This window comes from Diabrotica undecimpunctata, chromosome 5, assembly GCF_040954645.1.
Source record: "Diabrotica undecimpunctata isolate CICGRU chromosome 5, icDiaUnde3, whole genome shotgun sequence".
NCBI lineage: Eukaryota > Metazoa > Arthropoda > Insecta > Coleoptera > Chrysomelidae > Diabrotica > Diabrotica undecimpunctata.
This window is the reverse complement of record NC_092807.1, coordinates 13,935,466-13,961,401: the sequence shown is the minus strand read 5'-3', so window position 1 is coordinate 13,961,401 and position 25,936 is coordinate 13,935,466. Positions and strand designations below refer to the sequence as shown.

The following is a 25,936-nucleotide window of genomic DNA, read 5'->3' as shown; positions in this document are numbered from 1 at the left end:
GGTTACTATCAATTAAATTGTCACCGACCTTCAAATATAATTCAAATCACTTCAAATTATTCAGTGCATAAGTCTCGTCGTTTTATCACTTTGCTAACACTTTAATAGTTTGGTAAACATGTTTATTTAAAATATGTAAATAATTCCAAAAGCTACCTACAAATAAATTTTCTCGAGTTAAAGTCACTCGTTGTCCACAATGAAGTCGAAAGAAGTACTAACGCTTCTATTTTTGTCATGTGTGTGTTGTACCAGTAGCTACAAAATCTTGGGAATATTCCCAGTCGCTTCTCCTAGTCATCACTTTCTAGGAAATGAACTTATGAAAGGGCTCGCTAGAGCCGGACATGAATCTACCATTTTGACGATTTTTGAAGAAAAGAAACCACCTAATGATAACTATAAGCAGATTATTATGGAGAGGTTATACGATCAACAAATGCGTAAGTACTTTTTTTATTAATTTTTTGTACACCTAATAACGGATGGTCCTAAAGTTTTGGGAAAAATTTCAAAAGCATATAACTCTGACCACAATAATCCTATATTTTTATTAAATTATTCAACAAGTTAACTTAACTATCCTTATTATAAATCAAAATTCAAATGACAGACAATGGACCATTATTTTTGATTTGCCTAATAATTCCCCTGACACGTTGCATCATCCTTTGGGCAACCTCGGCGTCAATTTCTCTAATTTTTGTATATATGCGGCGTCTTAACTGTTCCTGCTTTTGTGCTTCCCATCCGTTATTATAGACTTTCCGGTTTAATATTGCCCAGAACTCTTCAATTGGACGAGCCTGAGGTAGGTTGGGGGATTGTCTGCTTTCGGTACAACGGTAAAGTAAAGTTTCGACTTGTTGACGAAATGCACTCGCCTTAACGCGCGGCAACATCTCGGAATTCTCTCTAATTGATCCTCTGTGTATTTTGGAGCTTTCTTTGTTTTCCGGTAGATAACATTGTTACTCGATAGGGTCCTGTATACTGTAGTCTTTCCAACATGAAATCTTCTGGCCAGTTTTCGCTGTGATACCCCAATTTTGTTCTTAGCTGCTTCAATCAGTCTTGCCTCTCTTATATGGTTCAAAATCCGCGGTCGGCCACTTTTACGCAAGTTAACACATGGTATCTCTTCTTCACATTCTCTGATTGTGCGATAAATTGTCGATTTGCTTATGTTTTGATCTCGATAAATATCAACAATATCTCGTTTCGACATTCGCCCAACCATATTATAAACACCTTGACGAATATCAATTTTATAAGACATTTTGCAGAGCACAAACCAAAATATCCTGCTTTGTTTATTAAATGTCAATAATTAATGACATTTCAATTCCATGGCCTTCTTTGTTAAATGCATTTTGCTTCTCAATCAGACCAGGTGAAATTTTTCCCAAAACTTTAGGACCATACGTTATATGAAATACACACACAACATAAAATGAGAATTTTATCTTTATATTATTACCTTAAAAAAATTTACAGCAAATGTTAAGCAAAAATAATAATTTACATTTTTTTAGCACTTTCCATATTTCGTCGGATTTTCGATGGTTTTTGGGGTAAAGCTGTTTATTCTTTTGACTGGCTAATGCCAGTCAAAATGCCATAAATGCTTAATGTCATTTTCATTTTTACCTATAGGTAGTATTAAAAATGAGTCTGCTTTCTGTTACTTCTATCAAAGTCATCTTCAAACAGTTCCTGGAACAAATGTACTTTGTACGGATGCCACATCTCCTATTTTAGCACTTTAAAAATAGTTGATTTTTGGACATTGGTATCTAGTGCGACCTGCCTAGAACTGGTATGGGGATTTTCTTGAAACTTCTGTACAATGTCCAGTTTCTTTGCTTCTTATATTGATTTTCTACCACTTCTGGGGAGATCTTTAACATATCCTGTTTCTCGATTTTTTTTTCAATTTTGCTTATTGTTGACTGAGAAATCGTTTTAGCAATAAATAAATCACGTACTTCTGACTGAGTCCTCACTCTATCTCCACAAGTAATCTTGATTATGATTACATCTCGATCTGTTCTCTTTCTGAAAGTTTCATTCTTGTTAATTCTGTTATTAATGTCAGCAAAAACTCCAACAGTAAAAAAATTGATATTGTCATCAACAAATTAGCTGACAGATTCATAGATTATTGACAACAACGACCAGTCATTCACAATACTGGTGGCGTCATAGCAACGCCACAAAACTCCTTCCTGTCAGTGATTTCTCAGCGACAAAATTATGACAGATCCGTCACGAAGGTGTCTGCTAATTTTATTGTAGTCAGTTTGACAAATGTCAAGGCGTAATCAATTTTGGACAGATATAATGAATCCAAACGAAAAATCAAGATTTGGATGCCAGTCAGATAAAGAAATCAAAAAATTTGTTTCGGAAAATGTCCCATTGAACACGCAAAGTTACAGAAGCTCTATTTGGACCCAATGTTCGGAATTCCTACGGATGATAAATTTTACGCTTGAGACTTACTACCATAATGGAACTAGCAAAAATTTTCGAGGATTATGCCTTTAACATAAAAAAAGGCAATAGTGAAGACTATAAAGAGTCGTCTGTAAAGTCAATGTGGAATACTACAGCAAAAATGGCACAAGAAAAATATTTTAAGGGGTAAGGTATAAAAATCGACCCTCTCATAGATATATCTTTCAAATGTGCAAGATTGGCTAAAGATACAAAGCGGAAGCAGCGTCAAAGTGTTCAAGAAAAAAGAAAACTCAGTTCAAAAGCATTATCCACCGAAGAACTATTAAAAATCATTCAAAGTTATGACAAGGTAACCCCCCATTGGAGCACAAAAAATATTATTTCAACTTGGTCATTTGAACTTGCTTGGAGAGGCAACGAGGACGTAAACTGCAAGATTTAATTTTTCCAGAAGGAATTTGATGAATTTGAATACAAAATTTTTTTCAAAATAAATCAAGGCGGTTCAAAAAGTTTGTCAAGCAGCAAATGGCTGGTAAGAAATTTATCAAATGAAAATGCTTAGTATGCCCAGTTAGATTATTTTTGAAATTAATGGAAAAAAGGGGACCAAAGATTTTATCAGACAGGCTCTTTCTTACCGTTCACCCCAACTGAATGGATGGATCTTGGTTCAAAAACTGTTCACTTGGAATTAACACCGTATCTAAGTGGACAAAAATGTAAGCTGAACAAATTGGAATAGACACAAAAAACATAAAATAACAAACCATTCTCGTCGATCTTCAGCTGCGTCAACCCTGTTCAAGCAAGGTGTTTCTGAACAGGAGTTAATTAAATTAACGGGTCACTCAAATGCAAGCTCTCTAAAACCACACCTGCAGCTGGATTCCAGTCTCTACCAGAAGTTGATCGAAAATCTCAGAACAACAAATGGAGCTAGACCTTCGAGTTCCCAAATGCTACAGGTCAATCAAAACAGATTATGTTTCGTTGATATGTGCATTAATTGTCTAGTGAAATAGTCTTGTCGAATATCATTCGAGAGAAAATTATTTATCGGCAAAATTTTCTTCTGATTTTATTTAAGCCTGTTGCCTTTTGGCATCACGCCAAAGTTGGGGTCAGCAAAACATCATCTGCAGTTGGACCATTTGCTCTAGGAAACTGGAACGATCGGGGAGATACGTTGGAGATTTTTACGGAAGCAAATCAATTCTGTGGGAAGGGTTGTAAGAAATCAGATTGATTACATGCTTGTAAATAAGAGGTATAGGAACAGCTGTACATCTGTCAGCTGAACTTTACCAAAAGATTGATACATGTCCATATTTATACCACTGCCAAAAAAAGCAAATACTAACAAATGTGAAGAACACCGAATCATTAGCCTCATGAACCACTCACTCAAAATATTCTTCATATTATCTATATATATTATATATATCTATCATATTATTCAACATCATCCATGCTCGCATATACAAGAAACTGGAGGAGGGTATTGCTGATGTACAATGTGGATTTCGCAGCGGTCTTGGCACAATAGAAGCACTTTTTAGAATGAAACTTAATAATAAGAAGACGAACATTATGATCATAAGCAAAAACCAAGATACAGATGCAAAGTTTATGGCAGACAATGAGTTATTGGATGAAACAGAAAAAAATAACATACCTAGGATGCAACATCACAGACAGCTGGGATCAGTCATACGAGAATTAATGTAGGATCGAAAAAGCAAGGAGTCCCTTCCAACAGATGAAGAAAGTTCTCTGCAATTTAATCTTGAACTTACATTTCCGACTCAAAATCAATCTTTCAATCTTTCGAGATGTGGTGCTATCGTCGCATGCTCAGAATATCGTACGTACCTCATATAACTAACGATGCAGTAATGCAACGTTTACAAAAAGAACTTAAAGTCTTGAAATCCATTAAAGAAAGAAAGTTAGCATACTTCGGACATATAGTGAGAAATAAAAATAAATACAGAATACTACTATTGATACTAGAAGGGAAAATAGAAGGAAATAGAGGACCAGGACGCCGCCGAATATCCTGGCTTAAGAATTTGAGACAGTGGACAGGTATGACCACCACAGGCCTATTTAGAACAGCTGCTAATAAAATACGATGGGCCATTGTGGTAGCCAACATCCATAGAGGATAGACACTGGCAGAAGAAGAAGTCCATCTGTCAAAACATACCCAGGCGCAGACATAAATTCTGATCATGTGCCAGTTGTAGGTAATTTCGAAGTCAGAATGAAGAAGGTTACAAGTAAGTCGATGAAGAAGTATGATGTTAGAAAACTGAAAGATCCCAATGTTCGAGTGAAGGTGAGTGAAAACCTCAATACAAAGGTTCTAAAATGCAAAAATGCAGAAACTATAGAGGAAAGTCTGACCATCATACAAGAAACAGTGAGAGGAATTAAAGAACAACACCTGAAGAAAGATATAGAGAAACGGAAATCGTAGATGACCGATGAAATACTTGAACTTATGGATCTTAGAAAAAAAAAAGAAAATCTCCAAGAATATAAGGGAATACATACCATCGTCAGAAGAAAAATAAGAGAAGCCAAAGAAAAACAAAAAAACAGAACAATACCAAGAAATACAGGAGTATCAGCGTCGATATGATAACTTCAATGTTCATCGAAAGGTGAAGGAAATAGCTGGAAAATTCCGAAAACGCAACAGCGAAAAAAAAACCAGATGATGAAGGCAATCTTGCCATAACCAAAGAAGATAAAAAAAAAGTATGGAAAGAATACTTGGAGAAGCTTTTCCATGACCTCAGAACAATACAAGAGCCCACCATTGAAGAAAATTCCGATTTCGAAATCCTACCAGAAGAAATAACGGCAGCCGTCAGACAAATGAAAGATGAAAAGGCACCGGGACTTGATGAAATTCTTGCAGAACTGTTGAAGCTATTAGATGCAGAACAAATAAAAATAATAACTGAAATATTTAATGAAATATACAAGGCAGGAAAAATACCAGTAGAGTGGCTCAAATCGGAGTTCGTACCATTGTCTAAAACACCAGGAGCAAAAGTTTGTGAAGATTATAGGACCATAAGCCTAATGAGCCATCTGCTGAAGCTGTTTTTAAAAGCCATTTACAAAAGAATTTACCGAAAATGCGAGGAACAAATTGCCCCCAATCAGTTTGGATTTGTGAACGCCGTTGGTACGAGGTAAGCTTTATTTAGCGTGCAGGTATTGTTTCAGAAATGTAGAGATGTCAGCTGTAATGTTTTTGCGTGCATAATTGACTACAAGAAGGCTTTCGATAGAGTCAGGCATGAACATATGATGGAAGTGCTGAAGGGTACAGGGATTGACGGAAAAGACTTAAAAATAATAGCTAACCTGTATTGGAATCAATTAGCGGTACTCCGAATAGATGGAGAATATACAGATCAGGTCAAAATCTTAAGGGAGTGAGACAGGGGTGCATAATTTCACCACTGATATTTAATCTGTACTCGGAGCACATTTTTGAAGAGGCTCTAAAAGATATTGATGAAGGTATCTCAATAAATGGAGTCAAGCTCAATAATCTGCGGTATGCAGATGATACAATAGTGTTTTCCAATACTATAGAAGGGCTGCAAAACTGAATGAACAAAATAACGGAAACAAGTAGAAAATATGGACTCGATATAAACACCAGCAAAACCAAGCTAATGATCATCAGCAAAGAAAACAACTGGAGCAAATTTGTATGTGAACCAAATAAGAATTGAACGTGTCTCACAATACAACTACTTGGGAACTATAATCAATGAGTCGTGGGACAATACCCAAGAGAATGTTGCATTGAAAAGACAAAAAGTGCATTCTTGACTATGAGTTCTGTGTTCAAGAGCCATGACCTCACCCTAGAAACAAAAAAAGGCTCCTTAAATGTTATGTGTACTCAGTGCTTCTGTAGGGAGTAGAAACGTGGACATTGAAGGCGGAAAATCTATCAAAACTTCAGGCTTTTGAGCTATGGTTATATAGAAGGATCCTGAAGATACCATGGACAGACAAAGTTACCAATGAAGAAGTACTGTGGAGGAAGAACACAACTGCAGATTTGGTCAACATCGTGAACAGCCTTAAGCTGCAGTACTTGGGACATATAATTAGAAATCAAGGCAGATACGAGCTACTTCAATGCATTTTGCAAGGTAAAATTGAAGGAAAAAGAGCCCCAGGACGAAGAAGACTACCCTGGCTTGCTAACCTGAAAGCATGGTATAGAAAGACCTTAACACAGCTATTTCGTATAGCAACCAACAAAGTCATCATAGCCAGAATTATCGCCAACGTTCGGAACGGACAGGCACCCTAAGAAGAAGAAGAAGCCTTTTGGCTTCTTTGACTATGAAATTTTGACAAAATCACTCGACTGACGTCTCGTGATTTAACTGCCAAAATTTAATTCAAAATTACCAGGCAACAAACCTTCATACCAGTCGAAAATATTGCCGGCAAAATTTACTCTCTTATGATATTATATACGAAAATACCTGAGAATACTTAACTGATACTACCATAATTAATTTCAGATTAGAATGCAGCATTACTATCAATCAATGTATTTTTTTTCGGAACCAGCAAAAACACAACTTTGTTTTATTCGCAATGGCAGTCCTTATTGTTAATTAGTTCAGGGATGAGTATTTATTGTAAATAATTGTAAAAAACTAATATTTTTTACATACTTTACATGACAAACGAATGAATTGAAAAGATATAAAAGTGTGTGAAGCATTTAATTCCTAGCTAAGGGGTAAACAAAAAACTATTGTTTATAAATAATTACTGCTTACTAGTTATAAATAATTACTGCTTACTGAAAATTACTGCAGTTCTGTTCTCTTTTTATATCGCTATAACCGTCTTCGTAACTTACTAATCATGACTTTTTTATTTTAGAGCTTTTTGGTCACATGACAAATATGTCCCAAAAAGAAAGTCAACAATTCTTCAAAAATCCTGTCAAGGCGATGCTCGATTTCTTAGAAATAATGAACCAAATAACTGAATTAACATTAAATCATACAAAAACTCAGCAATTACTTCAAGAGAAACCGAAGTACGATGCGGTTATAGTTTCTCAATTCAACCTTGAAGCGGCAAAAGCCATTGCTCCACATTTAGGCGCTCATTTAGTTGTTTTTAACAATCATCCTGCAGGTTCTTGTTTAAACCATCTTGTAGGAAACCCGTCGCTACCTTCATATGCTGCCGAGCTCACTCTAGGATTTTCGGGGCAAATGGACTTTAAACAGAGACTAATAAATACGCTGTTTTCTATGGCACAATATGTGTACACCCACATCTATCAATATCCACAGCATTCTGCACTAGTACATAAATATATTTCCAAAGATATTGACTTTTACAATGTTATATATAACACTTCCCTGGTACTTCTCAACTCCCACATCAGTCTGGTCAAATCGAGTGCTTTGGTACCTTGTATGAGGGATATTGGAGGATTTCACGTGCAGCAACCCAAAAAGCTACCAGAGGACTTGCAGAAATACTTGGATGATGCTAAAGACGGAGTCATTTATTTCAGTATGGGCTCAAATGTCAAAAGTTCTACGTTACCTTTAGAAACTAGGCAAGCTTTGATGAAAGCGTTTTCGAAGAGAAAGGAGAAAGTTTTGTGGAAATTTGAAGATGATAATATGCCTGGCAAGCCGGCCAATGTAAAAATCCAGAAGTGGCTGCCGCAGTCTGACTTATTGGGTAAGTGATTTTGCCATTTTGGTACTTTATTTTTCTTTGATTTGATTTGTTAATGCCAGAAACAAGGTCAATTGGATACATTTTAAAACTGCTTTACCTAAAATATACTCTAACGATTTTTCGGGAAATTACTTCCAGATAAGTCGTTTACATGGATTAAGTCGTATAATACTTTTATATAATGTTCCTAACAACAATAATTTATAATACTAACTTTGTACATTCATAAAATTAACAACTTAAATTATAGTAATGCTGCTAACTTAATGCTAAACTTTATTTTGATTGCCTTAATGACACCCCCACTAAATCAATATTTTGTCGATGTATAAAAATATCGAAATACAATTAATGTAACTTCTTTACTTCTTAACTTTTCAAGTATTGCTTTATTTAGAAGAAACAAAAAAAGGGGTATACATAAAGACGGAATATATAATTAGAATGAAAGACTATCAAAAAATTAATAAAGAAGTCGAAAATAAACATTAAAAAACAGGAAAGGTCCTTAAAACTTGATTTTAAGGGGAGTATAGATATGGACGCTGAAGAACAGTCAGGGTTTGGCAAAAAACATAATCTTTTCTACTAACTACTCGTAGGAGTGCGCCAATACCGATTGCCTAAATTATTTATGAAAGGCAAGATTCGAAGAAGAGAAGTAAAACCAGCTAATAATTTTTAAATAAAACTAGGTATTTACACTCAGGTGCAAAAAAATCGATCCATGGGTATTATTTGCTGAAAAAAGAAAACGTTTGAAGATATTAGTTTTAAATCAGGTATATATGTAAAAGCATATGTTAGATTAAAATAATTTTTACAGATTATCCAAAAAAATCATTTATTTATAGAGACATACGCCAAAACTCAAAAATACAAGAATATTCAAAACTTTCTGAAATTAAGAAAAACATTGATAATAAATCAATATCTAGTGTTTTCCCCTCGGGCACTTATAACAGCCTGTACACGTCTAGGCATTGAGGTAATTAACCTCTGGATATCAAATTAATCCAATTGGTCCCATATTTCTTGAAGAGCCGCTGTAAGTTCAGCTTAGTTGTTTGGACGGGGTACTCGTGCTCGAAGACGTCTTCCCATCATATCTCATAGATGTTCTATGGGATTGAGATCGGGACTGCAAGCTTACCAGTTCATACGGACAATTCCCACCTCCTCTATATATTGGTTGACGATTCTAGCACGGTGAGGACGCGCGTTGTCGTCCATAAAAATAAAATTAGGTCCAATGAAAGGAGCAAAAAGTACCACATGCTGATCTAAAATACTTGTTATGTATCTTGCAGCAGTCATAGACAGCATAGCAGTCTACAATAAATAAATCAGTATGGGCTTCCGAACTGATACCAGCCCAAACCATAACGGAGCCCCCCCGATAACTTATTCTTTCCGCAATATTACATTGAAAATTTCGCTTTCCGTGTCTTCTCCAAACCCTTTCTCGGCCGTCTGGTGACCTTAGACAAAATCTGGACTCATCTGAGAACAATACATTGCTCCAATCTGCATCACTCCAGTTTTCATGTTCTCTTGCAAAAGCAAGGCGAGCTCTGCGATGTTCTATGGATAGTATTGGAGATAGGGCTGGCCTTCTGGATAATAAATTACCTTCTACAAGTCGTAGACGAACTGTCCATCTGCTTACATCCACATTTCTTACTTCGCTCAGAAGATTTGCCAGTTCAACTGAAGTTAGATGCCGATTTCTCAAACATGATGAGACCAGAAATCGATCATCTCTTTCGGATGTTACCCTTCTACGACCTGATCCTGGTCTTCTTGTGAAGTTACCGGTGTCGCTAAAACGCCGAACTGCTCTTTTAACCGAAGATCGACTAACACCAAACATTTTAGCTGCATATTGGCTACGACCATCTTTAACTAAAGTCACCGCCCTTGCAGCATCTGTCGGAGTTAGAGACATTTAGGAAGGATAATTAAATAAGAATATAACACGTTTGGAAAATAAAATCACTACACTAGTATGGTTGTTGAATTAAAAACAACATTCAATAAATATCTACTTGCTTCAGACCCTTTCTGACAAAAACCTGAAATAAAAATTTATTTTAAGAAATATAAAAAGCAATAATAAAAATATTATTTTATTTCTCGTATACGAGGGTACACCTAAATTTACATACATAATTTAATGTCTCTAAAATTATACAACTTCAAATAAATAAGAAATAAGGAATGGATCGATTTTTTTGCACCGAGTGTATTATTTACTAAATTCCAGGTATTTTTATAAAACCACTTTCAGCATTCTAGTTTTATCGGGTCATAAGAAAACCTGTCGTCTATTTGGATTATACAAATTACTTATATCGCAATTGTAAAAGAAAACATCCTTTAAAACCAGTTAGTAATTTTTAAATCTTCTTCTTCCTTCTTGGATGTAGGCTTTAAAGCCTGTTTCTTCTCCAATATTAGCCTCCTAAATGGTTTAAATTATCGCACCACCTTTTTCTTGATCTGCCAATACTTCTTCGTCCATTTGGTGACTTATCTCGTGCTATCCTATCCTCTGTCATTCCACTAATGTGTTCGTTCCACTCCTGTTTCCGTTTTGTCACCCATCCATGTTAATATAGGTCTAATTGCTGCTTTATAGATTCTTGTTTTTGTGTCTTGTCTTAGGTGTTTGTTCTTCCGGATTGTGTCATTAAGAGATCCCGCCGCTTTACTTGCTTTTAAGCTTTGTTGTCGTACTTCTTCTTGAACACCTCCGTAACTAGTTATATCTATTCCCAGATATCTAAACCTTGCTTCCTGCTTTATTATTTTCCCATTAATTTCGATTTGACATCGTAGTGGGTATTTAGTTGTTGTCATACATTTGGTTTTTTATACTAATATTATCATATTGTATTTCTTGGCTATTGTATTGAAAATTGTGTTAATATTGAAGGCTTGTCTTCTGTCTTGGTGTCGTCTAGTATTCCAGGTATTTTTATTAAACCACTTTCAGTATTCTCGTTTTATCGGGGTCATAAACAAAACCTGTCGTCTACATGGATTAAACAAAATACTTATATTGAAATAGTATAAGAAAACATCCTTTCAAACCAGTTGGTAATTTTTAAATAAAACTATTTATTATTTACTAAATTTTATTTAATTGTTCGGACCAACGATCAAACAGTGATTATAGTCACATTTTGTAGTTAAGTCGGCACTTAACGAAAAAGCATAATTCCGATTTTCCACTAAACGGACAGTTGAGTTTATGTTTTGTTTGCTTTTTCTAGAACCTAATAAACAAGAACAAAATTGGAACAAACCTACAACTCTTATTTATATCAAGTGGGTTATACCTATTTTGTTTGAGTCTTGTTTTTGTTTTTATTCCCTTTTCACTGGTTATCACGAGGAAGATAAAGTACAGCTTTCAATAACCAGCGAGACCGGAAGACCAAAACTCGAAAAATAGGCCAGTCTTCAAAAAGTTTGCTAAAAGTTTTGTTTTATTCGACACCAGTTTGTGTTTTATTTTTGTTTTGTTTGTTTAGTGGAAAACCGTCGTAAGAAGAGGTGGCGTTTTTCATCCACTAATTTTTTGTAAGACCGCTGTATCTGAATATACTGTTTTTATTTACATAAATACTTGTTTTTCAGCACATCCCAATATTAAACTATTTATAACACATGGAGGATTTTTGAGTACGATCGAGACAGTATATCACGGAGTTCCAACTGTAGCTATTCCTGTTCTCGGCGATCAGTTGAAGAATGCCAGACAGTCAGAAAGTGATGGATACACAAAAGTCATAGAAATGCAGGAGCTAACAGAAGAATTACTTTCCTCTACTATCGAGGAAGTCATATCAAATAAAAAGCAAGTATTTTTTGCTTTTCCCTTATCCATTGTTTCATTGTATTATTGTCAATTGTTTATATATACACTATATACACACACACACACATATATATATATATATATATATATATATATATATATATATATATATATATATATATATATATATATATATATATATGTTCGGAAAGATTTCCGCGGTTAGTACAATTAAACTTAGAGCTAAGATTAATATTATTATAAAAATTAATATTAAACTCACCAGTCTTCCGGGTTGAACCGCGTCGATATCCATTTTGCCGAGCTTTCGACATCCTCTCTGATGTCTTCTTCAGGGCTTCCGAGGTCTCAGTCTCCCGAGCCCCCAGACACTACTACACTCACTAGTCACTTCTAGTTCACTCACTAGTTCACTACTACGACTGGGACCAGGGGACGGTTCATTTATACCGTCGATGGTGACGTGGCCTAGGTGGGGGTTAGGGTGGGGATTGGCGCGAGTCAATCGCGCCAATCCCCACCCTAACCCCCACCTAGGCCACGTCACCATCGACGGTATAAATGAACCGTCCCCTGGTCCCAGTCGTAGTAGTGAACTAGTGAGTGAACTAGAAGTGACTAGTGAGTGTAGTAGTGTCTGGGGGCTCGGGAGACTGAGACCTCGGAAGCCCTGAAGAAGACATCAGAGAGGATGTCGAAAGCTCGGCAAAATGGATATCGACGCGGTTCAACCCGGAAGACTGGTGAGTTTAATATTAATTTTTATAATAATATTAATCTTAGCTCTAAGTTTAATATATATATATATATATATATATATATATATATATATATATATATATATATATATATATATATATATATATATATATATATATATATATATATATATATATATATATATATATATATATATATATATATATATAACTTTTATTCTCTATAAAATGATATGTGTTCATTGGAGAATTAAATAACGTAACTCTGAATGAAATGCACAAATTTATTTAGATGTTAACAGTTTAGGGTATAAAACTATACTGACTTAAGAATTACAAACTATCCTAAAAACCTCTCATAGTTCTTGATAATATCGTAAACACCTCGAGATACTCAGTGTGGATGTTTATCATCTTCTAAGTAGTCTGAATATTGAGATAAAACACACACACACACAGTAGCGTGCTCGCCATAACAATATATATATATATATATATATATATATATATATATATATATAAATATATATATATATATATATATATATATATATATATATATATATATTCGTATATAAACAGAAAAGGTACATAGTGAAGAGTGAATAGTAAAGGTAAAATGTAATGGCTTGTCTCGCAAAGCAGGAAAACAAAAAACAAAATAGGTATATCGATGAAAGGCGACCGTAAATACGTATTTCTGAGTATTTGGTTGTTATCAGCACGGTGCGGTTAATTTAGAAAAGGAGCATGTTAACTTGGGACAGGATCAGTACAGGAGCAATGCGACCAATTTTTGTCAATAGAGTTAGAAGACCTTGATAGTTTCCAGGGTACCAACTAACAATAACCACGGAAGAAGCTACAGTTTCTCAGCTCAGGAAGTTAAGGAAATGATATATTGATTTAAATATTTAATAATCCAGATTTAAAAAATCCACAAGGAAAATAAATTCCTGCAACTGGCTGTATACCATGTATCACAAAGAGAGGTTTAATCTTTGTATGTAGGTATATTTAAAAACCCTTAAAAGAGCTACATCAAAAAACACAAATGTTTTCGGAATAATAATTCCATCATCAGGTTAAAAAGCAGGTTAACATGCCTGAGCCACCAAAATATTAGGGTACAACCCTTTACAAAAAATAAAGTTAGCAAAAAATGTACATGTTTTTGTTTAAAAGTGAGTGATGTTTAATACTTTATTAGATTTAACTTCAGGCAACACATAACCATGCCTCACGTGAGTTCCAGAGTCCGGAGAGTAAACCTCTTCAAACGGACGTCATCTGGTAACTGTTTAGCTGGTAAGCTGGTAACGTTTGTGTTTTTTGATGTAGCCCTTTTAAGGGTTTTTAAATATACCTACATACAAAGATTAAATTCAGATTTAGCCTTACTGCTCACACTCGCTTTAATGGGAAAATTCGCTGATCCCACACACCAACAGTATCAAAACGATTAAGCTCTGGTGGGGCTGTATCCGTGTTATCGAGCCCTAGGTGCCTTGGTACGCTGGAGCGTCTCCCAAAAATGTTCGTACAGATCTGGGCGTCGAGAGTAGTACAGATTTCTACATGATCTTATAGAGATGTTCATTAAGACTCAGCTTTTTTGTGTTTTCTAGGAGGTTCTTCGGAATGACTCCAGTAGTAGAAAGAATATTAGGTATCGTGTGGGTACTTTTCATTCTTCATTGTCTCCTGTATTATAATTATTATTATTATTATTTTCATTTTGTATTTTTTTAGAGTAAAATGGACTCACGTTCTTTCCCTTGATAGTTTCCAGCCGTTATTTAGTATATAATAAACAGTCATAATAAAGCTATAACGTGCTTTCGTTTTTTTTTTCATCATCTAGTGTAGTACTTTAAAAAAAGGAATAAAACAAGAATTAATAATAATTGAATATAATTAATATATAATTTGGTACATCTGTAAGTTGAAATATCTAACATCCCTCGCACCAGCACTTCAAACTAGGACTGCAATGGCCACTGACTCTTCCTTCTCCTTTGCATACGCGACGACAGGTTTCGTTGTCCCAAACTGCACAAGGACCTCCATAATTAGCGGAAAGACAATCACCAAAGGCAGTTTTAGCGCTGACACTTAGCAGCAGAAGAACGGCCAAGAAGTGTAATACTTTCATATTGAATCCTGCAAAAAGATTATTCATAATTAAAACTAAAAATCTTAAGGAAAATAAACTTGCACAAACACACTACATTTCTAAATAATTGAACTATTAACGTCAGGTAATAAAATTGGGGCGTAAGGATTTCTACATTGTAAAATAACTTGCAACCCATCCTTAAATACACACTTCATGGGCCATACAGATTGTAGTCACCCACAGAGGTATGGATGGAAAAATATAGTGAACTAATACTTATACTCTTACGAAACACATGTTGCAGATCAAAAGAGCCTTCACATTTTTCTCTTTTTTAACTTGCCTTAAGTGAAATGGTGTTAAATCTTTAGTATCGGCCTCCTTTGGCTAACTGTCGTTTCTTCAAACCCAAATGCACATAATGAGAATATCAAATAACAGCATAAGAAAAAATGGATATAATGACAAATCAAGAGATAAATCCGGAATTAAATAATAAAAGAATAATGGATAATAAAGACGAATCTAGATAAAATGAATGTTAGAAGTGGCTAAGGTACACGATAAATGAAAGTGCAATATTTACAGCAAAAATTTTCCTTTAAAAAATTGAAACCATTATTGACAATCATAAAAAATAAAATATTGCGTATTTGGTGAAATAGTATCATACTTACAATATAAAACTTGCTTTTTAAGGGTAAAATGTTGTGATGCTTTGTAATTGTGTATCCGTGACTTATATACTAAAACTTTTGATGATGATAAAAATGATAAAAACCATATGAATATTGTTTTTCACTTCATAAAGAAAAACAATTTTGTTATTAAGCCTGTTTTACATAATTAAATGATACCCCAAATTAATATGTTAAATAAAATATTGTTAATACAAACTAAGCTTAAAAAGATAAGTAAATGCAGTTAAATTAATATTATATACAAATTTATTTTCATAAAGTGAATATTTTTACTGATTTATTTTAATAATTAAAACGTGAAATTTAACCTTTATTTTTTGAATTTTTTTTATGTGGGTGTTTAAACCCCAGACAACACATAAATAAATATGCGAATAATATAAAGTCAAGAAACTAATGGAAGATAAAAGAGTACAGAACGATTCACAAATGTTAAAAAACGTGACAAAAAAAACGAACATGAATAAAAATAAAAAAAGATCGAGAATGGGAAATAATTCAGACAAAAGATTGCGTATTCATTCCAATATGGTATACAAGAACCTATGCAACTGGTAAATTACAACAAGTAAGAGATTGTAAATACGCTTTGAAAATTATTGAATTGAGTGAACTAAGCTGGAACGGCAGTACATCAACTCGAATAAGAGACTTTCTTATTTTTTTGTTGTGTCTTGTCTTTAGTGGCTCGTTGGGAGTTATCTTACTCTTCAAAACATTTTAAAAATACTGTTTTCGACTTTTCGAAATATGGTGGCTTCGTCTTTGATATTATGTAGGTTTTGTTTTTTTTTAAGATGTTGAGTAGTTATCATTCGCAGATTGTAGTTCCTAAAATTCCCCTATTCGTGGCATTTGCCCCTTATGACGCTTCTAGCGTCATAGCCCCTTTAGAGTCCACATTTTAAATCAACCATACGTTCATTTTTTACATTCAGGTTCCTAACCAAATTAAAGTGAATATTTAGTACCAACAAGGGATTATATAATATAGGTATTTTGATTATTTATTTTGCCGTTTAGTTCCACTTCAGTTCTTGTATAATTCTGATATCTTTGTCAAAGGCTTTCTTTGATCTATGAAACAGACAAAATTATTTTGTTGTTGGTATAAGACTTTTGAATCGATAGTTAAACCTGTCTTGTCGATAACTCTTTAGGAAATGGTTCATAAGACTTAAGTAGAAGGAAAGCCACTTCACCACACTTTGACCTTTGACCCCTGACGTCACAAGTAAAGTCTACATTCGTCCCCACTCCTGCTCAAGCCGCTCCGGTCATGTCAACTGCTTAAAATTTGTTAAAGCTGTTCAAAACCTGATCAAGAGCTGTTCAAGACCTAATCAAGACCTGATCAAAACCTGTTCAAGACCTGATCAAGACCTGTTCAAGACCTGATTAAGACCTAATTAGGACCTATTCGAGACCTGATCTAAAGCTGTTCAAAGATTGATCGTATACCTACATTTTACGATGAATAAAGATTTGAAACGATAACTTATAACGAAACGGAGAAACATCCAAAGTAAATTGAGACAACTCAAACAAGGACAAACAATTCAAGAAGATTTATTCATCGTAAAATGTAAGTATACGATCAATCTTTGAACAGCTTTAGATCAGGTCTCGAACAGGTCTTAATCAGGTCTTGATAAGGTCTTGAACAGGTCTTGATCAGGTCTTTAACAGGTTTTGATCAGGTCTCGAACAGGTCTTGATTAGGTCTTAAGCAGATCTTGATCAGGTCTTAAACAGATCTTGAAGAGCTTTAACAAATTTTAAGCAGTTGGCATGGACGAAGCGGCTTGAGCATGGAGTGGGGACGTATGTAGACGGAGCTTGTGACGTCATGGGTCAAAGGTCAAAGTGTGGCGAAGTGGCTTACCTTCTTCTGACTTACAAGTTGTTAGTGACTATAATCTTTTGATTATTGTTTTTTCTTCTTGCAAATGTTGATTTTAACCAGTCAGTTGTAATTTTTCTTAAATAATATATTCCGTTGAATAGGAGAAGGGTGGCAAGAAGATAACGTCAAGCATGACCAACTTTTAGAAATCTTGGAAGCTAAACAGTTAGACACTCGCGATATAAGAATAATATCTACTCTGTATTATAATCAGAAGGCAGTCGCACGCATCGAAAATAGCACAACACATGAAATTCGAATTAAAAAAGGAGTTAGACAAGGATGTGTGCTGTCACCAATGCTATTTAATCTCTATTCGGAAGAAATTATAAAGAAAGCATTGGAGGAAGACGAGATTGGGATAAAAGTTAACGGCCAACCAATTAATAATATAAGATACGCAGATGATACGGTTTTAATGGCGGAGACAGTAGAAGACCTGCAAGCCATTTTAAACAAGGTAGTCACAGCTAGTGAAGAAAGAGGGTTAACAATGAACGTCAAGAAGACGAAATTTATGATTATTTAAAAAAAAAACAAAGATTAAATGAAAACCTGTACATTCACAATAACGAAATCGAACGGGTGCACAAATATAAATATTTGGGAATAAGCTTTAATAACAACAATGACATCACGGAAGAAATAAAAACTAGAATTGGAAAGGCTCGAGCTGCTTTTGTTAATATGAAGGACATTCTGGGAAGTCATGACATTAACTTAAACCTGAAAATGAGATTGGTTAGATGCTACATCTTCTCGATACTGCTGGACGGAGTAGAGACTTGGACTTTAAACAAGAGACATACCAATAAACTAGAGGCTTTCGAAATGTGGATATACAGAAGAATTTTGAAAATACCTTGGACAGACAAAATAATAAATAGTGTAGTTCTTCGAAGAATGAACAAAGAATGGGAGTTGTTGATCACCATCAAGAGAAGATAGTTGGAATATCTTGGTCATGTGATGAGAGGGAAAAAGTACCGATTGCTCCAGTTAATTATCCAAGGAAAGATTCAGGGCAAACAAAGCGTGGGGAGACGACGTATATATTGGCTGCGCAATTTAAGAGACTGGTTCCAGTGCACATCTAATCAATTATTTAGAGCAACAGCTTCAAAAATAAGAATAGCAATCATGATTGCCAAACTCCGTAGCGGAGAGGGCACTTGAAGAAGAAGAAGGTAATACTTTCAGCTCAAGAAGTAACAATTCTTTAATAGATTCTGAACCAGTATCGGAAAGGATTATTTGGGCAACTCGTATGATGAGCTATTATACGATAATATTGTTAAATGTTTACGCTCCTACAAATAAAAGGGCGTATATGAGCAGGAAGAATTATACAAAACTTATACGAAACGTATAATAATACAAAGAGCAAGCATAGAAGAGATATAAAATAATAATCGAAAACTTCAATGCTGAAATAGGTGAACAATACAGGAATAAGGTAGTGATAGGAAAGAGTAAACAGGAGAAATAGAATAAATTAATCTGTGTTTACGAATAGAATAAGACAATAATAGATGAAAGTAAATGGTAAAGATACTTTACGGAGAGTAGTACAATGAAAGAGAATTAAAAAAAGAAATCTTACAAACGAATGAATTAAAAAAGACCAAGGAAAGTAAATATAGTAAGAAAAATGTATGTTTTCAGTTTACTGAAAGCCGCCAATTTCAATTTTATTCGTCTTTTAATGTCGCAGATTTGGTGGTGTACATGTATTGTATGTTCGTGGCCCAAATATTTACAAAATATTGCGCTTTCAAAGTCTTCATTTTTTGTGGATATGTTAGAGCTAGGAACTAAGTTTCTCATATACTGGGTCTTTTAGGGTTAATTTTTAAACCTACCTCGGTTGACACAAACTTTAGTGTCACAAAGCTTGAGATTATTTAAGATTGACGATAAGCACGATATCGTCAACGAAGCGAAAGGCTTTAATTTTTAATCTTCGGTGTTACGTTGAATCCCATGTTTACCTACTTAAGTTTCTTAAAAATATATTCCAGTAGCAGTATATATATTTTTGGTAATATAGTGAGATGCTATTAATTGTAAATGGTCTCTCTCTCTCTCTCTTTCTCTCTCTCTCTCTCTCTCTCTCTCTCTCTCTCTCTTCAATCTTGACTCCCCGGGAATGTAGTGGTTATCATGATGTCGTGTATTGTCCTCCTACAAAGTTCTCTGACTCTGGTCATTTCTTTTAACTCATGCATAGGTCTTAACTCTTTTGCCTATTCCTGTAAATTGTAAATGGTAATGCATTAAAATAAAATTTTACCCTTGATGTTGCGCTTTTATTAATTTTTTCTTTTACCGATACTGCATATATGTCGTCTACTGTGCAAGCAGCTTAATTTTGATTAATTTATTATTTCAGATATCGCGATAATGTTAAAACCCGTTCAAAAATATTTCATGATCGACAAGTAAAACCGATGGATGATGCAGTGTACTGGATAGAATACATCGTAAAGCATAACGGAGCAAACCATTTAAGAGTGAACTACCTAGACATGGCTTGGTATCAATATTATTTAGTAGATGTGTTTGTTGTTTTATTTAGTGTTATATTTATAGCATTATTTTTAATTAAAAAAACTGTATGTTTTATTTTAGGAAGGTTATGTAAAAAAAGTGATAAAAAGGTGTCAAATAAAGTGAAAAAGCAGTAGATAGATAACTATTCTATTTATAAATTGTATAATTTCTTATTTTATTTTATAAAAAAACTAAAAGTCAAGAAAATACTATACCGTAGATTGGGGATACTTTGAACTCGGGGGTTATTTTGATCAAAACTTTAAAAATTAATTATATGCCTCAGGCGTGTGCGCTTAGCCACTGCCGATAACCGAATTTTGCCTAGTCGGCAGCAATGTTACTGTTATTTAGTAAGTATTTATGACCATTCGATACCGATACACACGCGTGTGCTAGAAGTACAAGCATTTTTTTGGAGTATTGAGTTTAACATCAATTTTGTTAAGGGAAAAACTTCGTACATATCACGGTAAGTATATTGTTTATACAACGTATTCTTTCATGTAGTGATTAGAATTGATCATGAATCTCACTGAAAATAACGTAAGCAGGTTATGGGAGTGATTAAGAGTACGGCGTGAAATTACTGGGGGAAACATTGATCAATACAATGGGCAACATTGATCGTGTGATCAATGTTACCCCAGACGATCCGTATAATCGTTTTTTCGAACAGATGAAAATATTAATCAAATAACTATTATTTAAACGTATTCTTTCTTGCAGGAAAATGCCCCGTAAGCATAAAAGATTACTTGGCAGCAGAAGTTACGCTGATTACCCTCCAGCAAATTTAGAAAGAGCCATTGAACGGGTAGTTGAAGGTACACTATCTATTAGAGAAGCATCAAGACAATATAAAATTCCCTTTGGTACCCTGTATAACAGATATAAAGGAAAACATATTGGCACTCCCGGACGTCCTACTATTTTCACCAAAGGAGAGGAGGTAGCAATTTTAAAAGCGGCCGCTAAATGCTGACTGGGGCTTTCCTTTATCTATTCAGGACCTACGAATGATGGCAAAATGGTATTTGGATCAACAAGGAAAAAACGTGGCTATATTTCAAAATAATCTGCCTGGTATTGACTGGGCATACAGCCTACTTAATAGGCATAAGGATTCGTTTGGGCAACGACTAGCAACAAATATTAAACGTGCTAGAGTTGCTGTTTCAAGAGTTACACTAGAAGAGTTTTATAATAACTTGGAGCCAGTAATTAAAGATTTGCCCAGTTCCAACATTTTCAACTATGACGAATCTAATTTGTCAGACGATCCAGGGAAAAAACGTTGCATATACAAAAGAGGCATTAAGTACCCCGAAAAAGTGATGAATCACTCCAAAAGTTGTACCACTATTATGGTATGTGCTGCTGCAGACGGAACTCTTCTCCCTCCCTACGTCATTTATAAAAGCATTCACCTGTATGATACGTGGAAGGAAAATGTGGTTTACCTTGCTGCGATAAACCATGCTGCAACCAAGGGACGAGGTATAATCGTACTCAAAGTGGATGGATAGATGGCGTAACTTTTAGAGACTGGTTCACAACTTGCTTTTTACCCCATGCACGACGTTTAGAAGGAAGAAACGCTCGAAAATTCTTATCTCAGAGAGGAAAAAAAACTTATATCTATGTCTGTAAAATTTTGGAGGTAGAGCCGGAAGTAATAGTCATAGGCTATAAATCCATAAAACCCAGCAAGACAGAATTTAAGATGATTGATGCCGACATATCCCAAATTAGTAAGGAGGATATAGTTGAATTTTTACCAAATCCCGCATCTATAGAGTGTTTAGATGGAAGCACTAAATGCATTTTTAAAAAAGACATAGTTTAATTTGAAACACGTTAACCTACCTTATTTTTCTGTAAAATTTGTAGTTTTTAAGTTGTTGAAGTGCAGTTTCATTTCATTATCATCAAATACATTATTTTCTGTAAGTTTCATAATTTTTTTTACCCTAAAAAGTCATAATAAAATAAGATTTGTCAAAATATGTTAAAGTGAATAACATTGGGGATACTTTCATATTAAACTAAAATTACATGTGTGATCAAAATATCCCCATCTACAGTATATCTTTAATCAGGTCCTTTAAATTTTTTTTCTTGAAAAGTATCAAACATTTAGTGTTAATATTTATTGTGTGTCTTGATAAATGAAACCCGATTATTACTGATTTTTTTAGTCGATTTCAACTCTTAGATAAAAGTTTTGTTTAACATTAAAATTTAAAAATGATCAATGTATCCCCATTCTACGGTATACATCTTCTTCTTCTTACTGTGCCTATCCGTTCCGGATGTTGGCGATCAGCATAGCTATCCTAACTTTACTTGCAGCTATTCGGAATAGTCCGGTTGTAGACGTATTGAACCACTTCCTTAGGTTTTGACGCCAAGATATTCTTCTTTTCCCAGATCCTCTCTTTTCAAATACCTTGCCCTGAAGAATGAGTTACAATAAGCCATATCTTTGTTCATTTCTTATAACATGGCTCAGATATTCTAATTTGCGCTCTTTGATTGTGTTAATGATCTCGCATTCCTTGCCCATTCTACGTAGGACCTTAATATTAGTCACACGATCCTTCCATGAAATTCGTAAGATACGCCTGTAACATCACATCTCGAAGGCCTCGAGTTTTCTTAAAGAAGCTTCTGAGGGCGTCCATGCCTCTACTCCGTATAATAATGTAGAAAATACATAGCATCTGATGATAGAGATTTTGGTACTAAGTGGTAAATCCCGACTTCTGAAAAGAGATTTCACGAACGCTAATCTTGCTTTCCCTATGCGTTGTTTTATTTCGGTAGAGTGGTCCCATTGACTGTTTATGTTAGTACCAAGATATGTGTAGCTGTTTACCCTGTCAATTTGATGTTGGTTTACTAAAAGATGTGTATTTAATACTTCGCGCTTACTAACTACTGTGTACTTTGTGTTGTTCGTATTGTATCGACTTATATCTTATATGCGCGACATTATTGTTTGTAAACCATCTAGACCAGTGGTGCTCAGACTTATACTGCATGGGATCTACCACATAAACTGCAAGCGTCCGGATATCGACAGTTATACTCTGATTGTTTGAAGTTTACTCCACTATTATGAAATTTTGACACTAATGGCATTTCATAGCTTAATTAAATTATACCGGCGATTTTTTGTGTTTTCTGCATTATTCTTTTAATTTTTAGATTTTTAGTCTGCTTTTATATAAAAAACAGTTGTTTTTAGAACTCTTTACGACGTATTAGTATAATATAATATTTTTGGATTACCGTCGAAGGCCGATATGATCAACCAAAAAAGAAGATGTATTTAGTAACCTTTCTAGTGACTTTCTTGGGTGTGAATATGTCTATTTAGTTTACTCCTCCTGGTTTAAAAACAAAGCATAGTAAAAAACAATTTTGAAAATAAAAAACTTTATTGTGCATTTCTAGTTAATAAAAAGTTGTAACTACAGTGGGTTGTAAATAAAGTCATGTTTTTCATATTAATTCTATTTGGATGTTGATGCATGGCACTGCATATCATCCACAAGTATTTCATATGATGGTACGTAATTAGGGAGGGCCAAACGCAAGCATGAAGAGAGATGTTCGTAAGTTAGCCGATTACGATATTTTGATTTCACTATCTTCATTTGGGAAAATACAGACTCACATAAGTATGTTGATCCAAAGAATGCTGTGAGCTACAGAGCTACTTGTCTCAAAGACGGATATTTCTCAGACGATATGAAAGACCAAAATTTCGTATCGGTCGCTCTGGATTTAAGATGTATATCCGAAATTATTTTCAGTACCTCATTTTGGACGGAAATGATCTCCATATTGAACGTAACGGATATTTCAGTGGCTATTTTTTCCACATCTTGACAAGAAAATGGATTAGACATGAATGTTACAATATCTGTCAGTTTTTTAAAATCAGCGAAGCGTCTTTCAAACTCACCATGAAGTGTTTGCAGCTTAAATGAGCGGCTACCCTTTTTTTCAACGATGGAAAGTTGTTTAAATCCTTTCTGCTAATTTGTTTAATCAATAATTTCAATTTATTGACAAAAGAATGTATTGCGCTCATCATATCGATAATTGTTTTATTTTTACCTTGTAGTTCAAAATTAAGGAGGTTCAAATGATTTGTTAAATCTGTTACGAAAGCCAGATCGCTGAGCCTTTTTTCGTTTTGAAGTAGATGAGTGTCGTCCCCTGGTTCTTCTAAAAAAGAAATTATTTCGGGAAGTTGCTCCTAGAACCTATCTAAAAATTTTCCACGGCTCAACTACCTAACATCTGTAGGCAGAAGTAAATCAGTGTGTTCTTCAGAGACGCTATCTTCCAATTGCGCTTTAAAAAAACGTCGTTGCAAGCTTCGCGCTCTGATTGAATTCACAATTTTTGTTGTCATCTTCATGATGTCGTCCATATTTAAAATTTTGGAACACAAAACTTGCTGGTGAATGATGCAATGAAATGAAAAAAACGATGGAAAGTCATCGTTAGCTCGACATAATGCAACAAATCCATTGTTAACGCCAGTCATGGATGGTGCACCATCTGTTGTAATACACACGAGTTTGTAAATCGGTAGTTCGTATTGTTTCACAAAATTTATAAAAACGTTGTATATATCTTCTCCGCGAGTTTTTTCTTTCAGAGGCAGCATTGTTAACAATTCTTCTTTAGCCAACATGTCAGAAAATACCATCCGAATGAAAATACACAACTGGGCGGTATCAGTCATATCGGTTGACTCGTCAAATTGCAAAGAAAAGTACATACACTTGATAATATCACTTTTAACTTGGATTTCCAAATATTTGCCCATGATTTCGATACTTCTAGTAACCGTTGGACCTGATAACTGGACTTCTTTGATGGCGGACATAATATCTGTTTTATTTTTGAAGTCCTGAAATAACACATTCGCAGCCTCAATGAATGCTTCCTTCACTACCTCTCCATCTTCAAATGGTTTTTTATGTTGTGCCAATATATAAGAAATTTTAAACGACGCAATTGTTGCAGCTACTGATTGTTTAACAGGCCTAGTGAACATTGATTGTTCCGTCTTCAAACTACTTTTCAAGTCTTGTACTTTCCGTTTTCTAAACAAACTGTTTTGCGGAAAATCATTTTCATAGTTTTTATGCAAAGTTTTATAATGCCGTTCTAAATTTCCGCGTTTGGGCAGAGCAACGGAAGACCGACAAATAAGACAAACACACTTATCTTTCACCATAGTAAACAGGAATTCTTCTTCTCACGCGTTATTAAAATGATATGTTTTACTCTTTTTCGCAGCACTCATATCGAGTGTCAAATGTTAATGTAAAGAATAAATATATTACAAAAATGTTTTACTAGTAATAACTTATTTTTCTACTAATGAATGATTAATGCTTGACTAACAGCAGTACAATGCCGATAAAGCACACTCCCAGTTTAAATTTATCTGTGAATGCTGATATGCCGAATGCCGCTGAATGCCGAATCAGCATTATCGCAACTTTCGGGTGAAGAGATAGCATCATTTCGATCATGCACGTGTGGTGAGTCAGGATATTAGGCATTATTTTAGTTTCGTTTATGTGGACTATTATCTTCTTTTTATTCTTGGGATTTTCAATTTATATTTTCCCATTTCCTAATATTTGCGTCTAATACAGTTCTCGTATTTTCTCCATGAATCCCGATCTACTTTAAAAACTTTGGCGATCGACCGTTCGATCGCGATCGACTCTTTGAGCACCGCTGATCTAGGCTATCTGCAAAAACTACACTACGTCGTCAGCATATCTTATGTTGTTTAGACGCACAACGTTTACTAAGACGTCT

The 25,936-nt window shown here is 34.5% G+C and overlaps 3 protein-coding genes across 4 annotated transcripts; 1 reads left to right on the top strand and 2 right to left on the bottom strand.

The window, feature by feature from the left end:
* LOC140441087 (UDP-glucosyltransferase 2-like) lies at positions 1 to 20,226 on the top strand. The gene is made up of 4 exons (XM_072531520.1): positions 1 to 443; positions 7,408 to 8,229; positions 11,875 to 12,094; positions 19,914 to 20,226. The coding sequence occupies exons 1-4, from the start codon at positions 200 to 202 to the stop codon at positions 20,206 to 20,208; spliced, it is 1,581 nt and encodes a 526-aa protein (XP_072387621.1). The 5' UTR covers positions 1 to 199; the 3' UTR covers positions 20,209 to 20,226.
* Positions 14,693 to 15,734, bottom strand: LOC140441090 (drosomycin-like). Of its 2 annotated transcripts, none has more exons than XM_072531522.1 (2): positions 15,592 to 15,734; positions 14,693 to 14,958 (listed from the first exon to the last, which is right to left on the bottom strand). In XM_072531522.1, exon 2 carries the CDS (start codon positions 14,948 to 14,950, stop codon positions 14,750 to 14,752), a length of 201 nt encoding a protein of 66 aa, XP_072387623.1. In that variant the 5' UTR covers positions 14,951 to 14,958; positions 15,592 to 15,734; the 3' UTR covers positions 14,693 to 14,749. The 2 variants fall into 2 exon arrangements, with proteins under 2 accessions (XP_072387623.1, XP_072387624.1); XM_072531523.1 differs by lacking the exon at positions 15,592 to 15,734 and adding an exon at positions 15,258 to 15,276.
* A 1,718-nt stretch (positions 20,227 to 21,944) lies between the features above and the next one.
* LOC140442093 (protein FAM200C-like) lies at positions 21,945 to 25,340 on the bottom strand. The gene is made up of 2 exons (XM_072533165.1): positions 24,583 to 25,340; positions 21,945 to 22,047 (listed from the first exon to the last, which is right to left on the bottom strand). The coding sequence occupies exons 1-2, from the start codon at positions 25,338 to 25,340 to the stop codon at positions 21,945 to 21,947; spliced, it is 861 nt and encodes a 286-aa protein (XP_072389266.1).
* Between the last annotated feature and the right edge of the window lie 596 nt (positions 25,341 to 25,936).

What these genes read in the sequence shown, in the direction of transcription:
- LOC140441087 (XM_072531520.1), top strand. Translation starts at nt 200, where the DNA reads ATGAAGTCGAAAGAAGTACTAACGCTTCTATTTTTGTCATGTGTGTGT. An exon ending in GTTATACGATCAACAAATGC is followed by an intron (nt 444 to 7,407) that starts GTAAGTACTTTT and finishes TTTTTATTTTAG; the next exon opens with AGCTTTTTGGTCACATGACA. An exon ending in GAAGTCATATCAAATAAAAA is followed by an intron (nt 12,095 to 19,913) that starts GCAAGTATTTTT and finishes TTATTATTTCAG; the next exon opens with ATATCGCGATAATGTTAAAA.
- LOC140442093 (XM_072533165.1), bottom strand. Translation starts at nt 25,340, where the DNA reads ATGGTGAAAGATAAGTGTGTTTGTCTTATTTGTCGGTCTTCCGTTGCT. An exon ending in GCTAACGATGACTTTCCATC is followed by an intron (nt 22,048 to 24,582) that starts GTTTTTTTCATT and finishes ATGACTTTTTAG; the next exon opens with GGTAAAAAAAATTATGAAAC.
- LOC140441090 (XM_072531522.1), bottom strand. Translation starts at nt 14,950, where the DNA reads ATGAAAGTATTACACTTCTTGGCCGTTCTTCTGCTGCTAAGTGTCAGC.